The sequence below is a fragment of the Mus pahari genome, chromosome 9, assembly GCF_900095145.1.
Source record: "Mus pahari chromosome 9, PAHARI_EIJ_v1.1, whole genome shotgun sequence".
In the NCBI taxonomy this organism is placed as follows: Eukaryota; Metazoa; Chordata; class Mammalia; order Rodentia; family Muridae; genus Mus; species Mus pahari.
Window position 1 is genome coordinate 79,689,367 of NC_034598.1, and position 8,936 is coordinate 79,698,302.

An 8,936-nucleotide genomic window follows, 5' to 3' on the forward strand; every position below is an offset into this window, starting at 1 on the left:
GTCTATGTATGATATTAAATTCTATGCTTTTCAAATATGTGGCCATATTGCAAACAAGTTTATATGTTATTTATTGTTCATTGAAAAACATCTTTCCATTGGGAGTTGTAGCTCAGTGATAAGAGTGTTTCACCAGCATATGTAAGGTCCAGGGTTTAAGCCCTGGTAGCTGCTAATACAAAAGAATAATATTCTGCAACCATTGAGTTGATTGTGTATCTTAGTTTGTTGTTGTTGGTTGATATATATATATATATATATATATATATATATATATATATATATATATATATTTCTGTGAAGAGACACCATGACCACTGCAACCCTTATAAAGGAAAACGTTTAATTGGGGCTGGCTTTACAGTTTCTGAGGTCTAGTCTATTATCTTCATGGCAGGAAATATGTTGACATGCAGGCAGATGTGGTGCTGGAGAAAGAGTTGAGAGTTCTATATCCAGATCATCAGGCAACAGGAAAGGACAGTGACATATTTCCTCCAACAAGGCCTCAGCTACTCCAACAAGGTCGTCCCTTCTAATAGTGGCTCTCCCTGTGGACCTATGGAAGCCATTTTTATTCAAACCATCAAAGTAAGTATTGGAAAACATCAGAACATTTTGGCTCATTATCCTGTACTAGCATAGCCTGCTTCTATTTCACTTCTCTTGAATAAGAATCTAAGATTTGGCTGCTACATTATTTTTTCCATTAAATAACTCAGTCTCCTTTATGGCCGGTATCTGATTTTGAAAGTTAGCTTCTCTGTTGCTGTGATAAAACTGACCAAAAGTTACTGAGAAAGGAAAGAGTTTATTTCATCTTACATTTCAAAGGCCATGACTGGGGGAAGCAAAGGCAGAGACCCAAAGGCAGGAACTGAGGCAGATACCACGAAGGAGGGCTGGCTACTTACTGGGTTGCTCCTCACGGAATACTCAGTTTATTTTCTTATACAACCCAGAACCACCAGGTCCAGAGTGGTACTGGCCACAGTGGGCTGTGCCCTCCAACATTAATCATCAATTAAGACCATGCCCCACAGTCATGCCCATAGGCCAGTCATCTGATGGAAGCAATTCCTCAGACAAGGTTTCCTCCTCCTCTGTGACTGGCTTATGTCAAGTTGACAAAAAACTAACTAGCACATGGAAGCCTAGGATTTCTGTTTAACCAGTGATCCATGATGTCAGTGCACTTTCAGCAGACATTTAGCTATCAAAATGAGCCACTCAGGAAACTTAAGGTTAGGTGTTACCTAGTGCTCATGAGGGTCTCAAGGACATCTAATTGTTCAGCTTCTGTCCTGCATTCAGCTGTATCACTAGGAAACCAGTGACTGGAACGTATTCTCTCCTGGAATATATGTTAATACCAGAAACGGCACTTGATACTTCAGAATCATATGCAAAGCATCATGGGAAAACCCTACTAATTTATCTGATATTTGATATCAAGGCTCATTTGACAAATTCCTACTTGAATGAATTCCAGAAAATTTTATGTGGGTACATATTGTCTTATGATTTCTATTGCTGTGATGAAACACTGTCTTAAATATTTGAGTTTTACACCATCACCAAGGCAACTCCACTGAATTGGAGCTGGCTACAAGTTGAGTTTCAGTCCATTATCATCAAGGTGGAAGTGTGGCAGCATCCAGGCAGATGTGGTACAGGAGGAGCTGAGAGTTCTAAATCTTCATCTGAAGGCTCCTAGCAGAAGACTGCCTCCCACATGGTTAGGTGGAGGGTCTTACTGCCCACCCACACAGTGACACACTTCTTCCAACAAGGCCACACCTACTCCAACAAGGCCACTCCTCCAAAAAGTGCCACTCCCTGGGGCAAGAATATTCAAACCACCGCAAACACCATGACCAAAAGTAAGTCGAAGAGAAAAGGGTTTATTTGGCTTACACTTCCAAATTGCAGTCCATCATTGAAGGATGTCGGGACAGGAACCCAGCCAGGATAAGAACTCAAAGAGGGAAGAAGCCTGGAGGCAAGAGCAGATGCAGTTTATGGAGGGGTGCTGCTTACTGGATTGCTCCCCATGGATGCTCAGCCTGCTTTCATAGAGAGCCCAGGACCACCAGTCCAGGGGTGTCACCACCCACAATGGGCTGAGCCCTCACACATTGGTCACTAATTAGGAAAACACTCTACAGGCTTTGCCCACAGTCCAAACTTATGAAGGCATTTTCTCAGTTGGGGTTCCCTCCTCTCAGATGACTCTAACCTCTCCATGTGCTAACCCAGGCCTAGTCCTGGAAGCTTCTAGGCTCCATAAAACCTTCTCTAGGCCTAGAATGTTTTAGTCTCTGAGACATACTGCTAAATAGGCTCATCCTTTCTAGCTCTTTCTGAACTCTGATTGGCTGGTTCAACTCAGCTGTTCTGACTCAAACTCCTCTCCAAGATGATTCAAATTGGCTTCTCTCTCAGTCTCTGACTTGTTGCTGTGCTTGGCCTCAAACTAACTCTGGCAACTGTGTCTCAGTAAGTAAATAAAATCTCCAACCTAAATATGCCCCGGCAATGAAAACACAACTCAATCAATATGAATACATGCTGTGAACCTAGACTGGGTAGATCTACACTACCATCTTCCACATCTATGAGATGTGGAAGAACTTGCAGTTTCTCCAGGTCATGTGCTTCTGCTCAATTTTCTCCTCCTCCTCCTCTGCATCCTCTCCCTCTTCCATTTTCACCTTCTTCTCCCTCTCCTTTCACTCCAGCTTCCCTGTTATCTGCCCAATCATCAGCTCTCCTTTGATTTACAAATTAAAGTGGGAAGCAGGTTTACCAGAAATCATCTGAATACTGACTCTCACAACCACTTACAGGAGAACAGAATTACTATCAAATATAATTAGCCCCAGGGCTATCCAGAATAAATTTTTTTTTTAATCTTCTGTCTCCTCATTCTCGGGCTTATTCTGTATTTAGGTGTGTCTAGCTTGTTCTCTCTCTGCAAACTGTCTCTGTAAAGCTATCCTCTCTCCTTCTTCACAGCCCCAAAGTAGCTCCCTTTCCTCTCCCCTCTTGTGAGGGTTGCGCATGTCCAGTTCTGTCCAATCTTCCTCTGATTCGTCACTTTGCCACTCAACTAGATATCACTTTCAAACATGGGTGCTTCGTTTTACAAAGTAACTTTACCTTCACTGTTTGGGATTAAGGACCTGTTTGTATTCCAGCCAGAGGCACTGAAGGCGTGCGCTAAGGGCTGAGCCACACCCCAACTAGAAACAGATTTTTTGTTTGTTTTCAGTAAATAAGAAAATCTTGGGGTTCACAGTGTGATCAAATTTTCGGCAAAGTAGGAAGATTCCCTCCTCTGATCTAAAGGTGTAATTCTCCTCTTCCTATAGTTGTGTATTTTCAGTATGTTTTCGTTTTTTCTCCTGGCCCCTTCTACTGAAATAAAGATTCTGAGATTTAAACCTATTTTCATTAGCTTTGCCTGTTCCTTGACTCACAAGGAACATTAGCTCATAGATTAATTATCCCATTATTCTATTCTACGTCCTGCCATGTGACTGGTTACCTGGCCTCAGGTTTTCACTTAGGTCTCCATCAGCATTCTGGGGCCATTCTCTCACCTGTCTCTGTCCCAACCCTCCCCCCCTCTCTCTCTGCTGGATGTCCCACCTTTTAACTTCATTCCTAAGCTCATTGGCCAATCAGCTTTTTATTGACAGGTGAATGTTTTTATACAGTGCACAAGCGATTTATCTCTATACTCATACTTATTTGGATGATCACAGAAGCTGTTGTTGACAGTTATTCATCTTTTCCTTTTTCTTTTTTAAAAGAACAATGATTCTAGACCTAAAGATAATGAAGGAGCCTCTGTGTAGCTCAAGAGAGTGCAGGGAGGTGGCAGTTGGGTGATTCACTAGTAATATTTTGACTGCCATTAGAACAATAGAGTTGATCATATATGGTTGTGTGGTATAGTGGAAAGAGCATGAAATCAGAGGGACCTCATTAGAATTTAGGTTTTACTCTGTATTGGCTGTGAGATTTTGGATGATACAACTGACTTTCCTGCTTCTATAGACTGCAATGATTTGAAATGCCAAAAAGAATTCCTACCACTTACATAAAAACACTGTCAGTAAGTCAGCTAGTGCCTGCATAGAAACTCTGGAGTATGTTAGCACTGTAAGTTGCACACACAGTTGCACACCTGTTGAGGAAGGAGATTTAGAAGTGTTCACTGATGTGTTTATAGATATTTTATTTTCAGCTAGAGGTACTGGTAGAAATATTCTTTTTTTATTGTCAAAAATTTTTTTTAGCACATACATCCTTTTTGTTATGTGCCATCCAATTAATTAATTAGTTTATTAATTGCTGTATTTTATGAAGTAATTTGTGCATGTAGGTGTATATTACTGGGAGTAGAACTCAGGGCTTAACTGCTAGATTAACTTTTGACTAGCTTATTATATGTCAGGCTCTCATGGAATTTTTCTGTTAAGATTCAACAATTCATTTACTCTTTCACTTAGATAACTTAGATCATCGGTTCTCAACCTGTGGCTTTCTAACAACCCTTTCACAGGGGTAGTGTAAGATCATCAGAAAACACAGATGTTTACATTAGGATTTATAACATAGCAAAATTAGTTATGAAGTAGCAACAAAAATACTTTTATGGTTGGGGACACCATATGAGGAACTATATTGCAAGGTCAAAGCATTAGGAAGATTGAGAACTTCTGCCCTAGAGTTTTTAAACCACTCTTTTTTAAGTCTAGGAGAGTGTGCCTCTTTTGCCCATAGCAAACATGGCGGAACAAACTTCAACCTGACGTCTTGCGCCCTCAACAAAGATGGCTACAGCACTTCCTGCTCTTGCCTTCAACAAAGATGGTCGCAATACTTCCTGTCTAGGACTTTTGCCCTCAACAAAGATGGTGTTTATGGTACAGGTTCCCTATCTGTCTGGATTCCGGTTCTAGTTTTAGTTATTCATTTTTTAAAATTTTTTTTAAACGATACGTGGTCGCAGACGTAAGTAAGATGACTCCATCTTCTCTCGCAGTCCTCGCGCCGTGGCGACATCGCCCCTGCGCGGCTCTCCCGGGGGCTGGGCCAGGGTTCGGGTGGCGGTGCCGGGGGTGGGTTTCCTCCGAGAGGACAGTCTGCGGCTTCATTTACCGTGAACATCGCCGGTAGCTCTAACTGTGCCACAACCACGGCTTTCAACTGCCGGGACAGGGAACTTTTTACAAGTTCCAAGTGGAAACACGCTGCCAAATACGGTCACCCACGCCCTCCTCACCTGCCACCTCCCGACTTGGCCGAGGAGCGTGGGCAAGGCTGGGATCTGACGTCCGGCTCGTGTGGGCTGAGGGTGGCAGAAGCCCCGCCCGCCACCCTTACTCCCCTTACCTTCACTGCCACCGCAAGCCACCCCGCAGCAAGCACACAAGCGAACTGAGCTCATTCAGTGTCCCATGCATGCGAGCTCAAGGCCCTTCTGCGACCCACATTCCGAATTCTTGTGAGGCTTATCGTAAAAGGCACACACACGCTTATTTTCTTGAGGGTGCTGGTCCTGTAGAGACCCTTTCTCTGGAAGCTCTATAAACTTCTTTCCTCCAGACTGTTTCCTATTGCTGGTCAGGATCTATAAATAAATGTCCCTGGTCCTTTTTAGCAATTTCTAAAGTGTGGGTGCTGGACTAACTCTGGCAAAGCAATATTGAAATCCACTATTCTCAAGCATTTAATTTTACATAATAATATAAATAAATAGATTAATAAATCTGTAATCTTTAGGGGTTGCATTTTAAGTAAGGGATCAGATCTGTTTTCTGTTAGATCTCTTACTGCACAAGGAATTGAAATAGGGCCCCACTCTCGTGAGAAGCAGAGATAGAAACAGATCCATAATTAGTGCTGTACATGATGCCGGGAAGTGTTTGAAATATACGTGGTTTGGCTTAGCAGCCACTTAGGAAACAGCATGGCCCAGCAGCCTCTTAAGATATAAAGACCTGACTGATTTTTGAGGTGCTCATTAATGACTTTGCAGCAACACTGTCTTTAGTGGGGTCCATCAGCATTCCTGAAACTTAGGTGCTCATTTTGGCTTTTTCCAGGGAGAAATGGATGCTAGAGACAAGCAGGTGCTCCGCTCCCTGCGTCTGGAGCTGGGTGCTGAGGTACTGGTGGAAGGACTGGTTCTTCAGTACCTTTACCAGGAAGGGATTTTGACAGAAAACCACATCCAAGAAATCAAAGCTCAAACCACAGGCCTCCGGAAGACAATGCTGTTGCTGGACATCCTGCCTTCCAGGGGCCCCAAAGCCTTCGACACCTTCCTCGATTCCCTCCAGGAATTTCCCTGGGTAAGAGAGAAGCTGGAGAAGGCGAGAGAGGAAGCCACAGTCGAGCTGCCTGCAGGTAGGCCTCAAAGAGATTCCCCTCAAAACAGCTCTGGAAGTGTTGCAACCAGGCCCAGTGGATTGGAAGTTGGTCTTTTAGGTTCAGGGTCGTGAACATGGGCAACTGTTTGGATGGCGAGGGTATGGCGTCCGAGGGTCAAGACAAGCAGGCGGTGTTAGAAAACTCGAGGGAGGAAGGCATCATGAACCCCGAGGCTGAGGGGTTAAGGAGGGAGCTCAGACTACAATTTAGACATGCTTCCAGGGGAACTTGGCAAGTCACTTGGGAGGCATGTTCTCATCGGAGAGCCAGGTCAATCTGAGCCCTTTGGCTACAGGAACCATTTGGAAAGCGCAGATGGGAACGCAGGCTTTGGCCTACTGATAACTGATTTGTGGGGTGCCAAGCTGCCAGCTGGAGGAGGTCAGATCATGGGGGACAGCCTCTAGGAAGGCATGTCCTGCACCTGTCCCCACAGCCAGCATCTGAGGCCAAGGGGATTATTTTGAAGCCTGCCTTTAGTTTGTTTTTAAAGGCTATTGGTGTAAAGTAGCCCTTTAAAATTCAGCTCTGTGCAGACACCTGGGGAATTTTATTCTCCAAGGGCAGTAATTTGGGGCACGTGGGGTGTGTGTGTGTGTGTGGAATCTTATTTTGATTTTTTTCCAGGGGAACTGGAAGCTGTGATCTGAAAAGAAACAGCTTCGTGCTTATGAGAGGAACGAGCTGTGGTATAAATGGCTGTTTTCTTCAACTCTTCTCATATATACTGCTTTTTCACAAAGATGAGGGGCTGACCTAGAAAGATTAAAATGCTTTTTTTTTTTTAAAAAAAATAATAAAATGGAAAGTTAACCAAGTTAACTGATCCAAACCAAATCAGTAGATTTCCAGAGTTAAGAATTCAACATTTTCTGGTTTTCGATATAGATGCGGGACCAAGTCAGTGGTCTCCAGAATTTATTGTTACTGGTTTTTAAAAATGAGTGTAACAGAGCCGGGGTGCATGTGTGTATGTGTGTGTGTGTGTGTGTGTGTGTGTGTGTGTGGTGGTGGTGGCCTGCCTTTACAGAGGCAGAGGCAGATGGACCGCTGTGAGTCCAGCCTGGTCTACATAGCGAGTTCTGGGATAGCCAGGGCTACATATTGAAACCCTTTCTCAACTCCCAATTTTCAAATAGCTGTAATTGGTTAAGAAAAAAAAAATCAAATACTACCAGTAAATTACTTTTACAATTTAAATGTAAGACTATGGGTCTTATATTTGAATGGTTCTGAGAACACATAATATGTTACCATAATTCTTTTTTTTAAATGACATATATCTGAATATTTGATCAGAATGGGATAGCCAGTTAATTTAGAAAGACCTGGTGAACATTCAGTGGAAAATCTAAAACTATCTTTATTCCTATGAGCTTGTCCAAATTACATGTCTTTTTGAAACCATGAGAATGCCGGCCTTTGAGGACTCTAGAATTTTCAGCTTGGGTTGTTCTTAGAAAATTACATATTCCATGTGCCTGAACAAAGCCAGGACCAAATATCCCTGTCATTTCTACCACATTATTACAAGAAGAATATATAACATGGAGTTGGGGAGGAGACATCAATGAGTTGTGCCTTTCTGGTATTCACGCCGAAAGGTTCTCCTGGCTGCATACAGTTGGAAATGACAAAAGACCCAGAAGCTTTCCACTCCCAAAATGTTCAGTTTAACCAGGTGATTATTTTGGGTTATATAAATATTGTCATGAATTGTCATAGACATGCGACCCTCATTCTCACTGCCTCAGGTTTATTCAGAGAGCAAGCGAGAACCAAGATATCCTGAAGACATTATAAAAGTTAAGGAGAAGTGCAGAGGGGAAAGGCGCTTTTACATCTCGTTATTTATCTTATATGTGTGAACGCTATACCTGTGTATGTATGGGCACTGCGTGTGCCTGGTGCGTGTGGAGGTGGGAAGAGGGGCTGGAGCCTTGGCACCGGAGTTGTAGATGGTCGTGAGCTTCCATGTGAAAGACAAGGAAACCCGGTGGTTCGCAAGTCCCAGCCAGTGCTCCTAATGCCCGCCGAACCTGCTCTCCAGCCCCAAAGAGCAGCTTTATAACAGAAGCAAAAAAACAAAGAAATTGAACATATCTGTATATATGCTTAGGAAAGCAGGTTTTTCCCAAGACTTGTTAACTCTCTGGAAGGGTTAAATGGAAAGCTGGCTTGCCGCACAACACAAGTGAGTGTTGTGAATTGTTTGTTTTATAATTAACTCTACTAGTGAAAAAATTCCGATGTGGGCTTAGATTTATCGATTTCTTGGTGACATAAACCCATTTTCAAGTATGACTGTAGTTAAATATTGACTATTTAAAATAATACTGAAAATACAAGTAAGGTGGAGACCAGTGATAGTCAACACCTTTCTCATGCTCGCTTTAAAAGTGACGCTCGTGCCAGGTGTGGTGGCGCACGCCTTTAATCCCAGCACTCGGGAGGCAGAGGCAGGCAGATTTCTGAGTTCGAGGCCAGCC

The 8,936-nt window shown here is 43.1% G+C and overlaps 1 protein-coding gene across 4 annotated transcripts in view; it reads left to right on the forward strand.

Annotated features, from left to right (window-relative positions):
* Positions 1-514: 514 nt before the first annotated feature.
* Positions 515-8,936, forward strand: part of Cradd (CASP2 and RIPK1 domain containing adaptor with death domain) — a 154,457-nt gene continuing 146,035 nt past the window's right edge. The window contains exons 1-2 of one of the 4 annotated variants that reach the window (XM_029542603.1): positions 515-591; positions 6,120-6,423. In XM_029542603.1, the coding sequence (XP_029398463.1) occupies positions 562-591; positions 6,120-6,423 (334 nt within the window). In that variant the 5' untranslated portion in view covers positions 515-561. Of the gene's footprint in view, positions 592-4,876; positions 5,026-5,847; positions 6,031-6,119; positions 6,424-8,936 lie in introns of those variants that run through there. The other 3 variants (XM_021205454.2, XM_029542604.1, XM_029542606.1) reach the window with 3 other exon arrangements.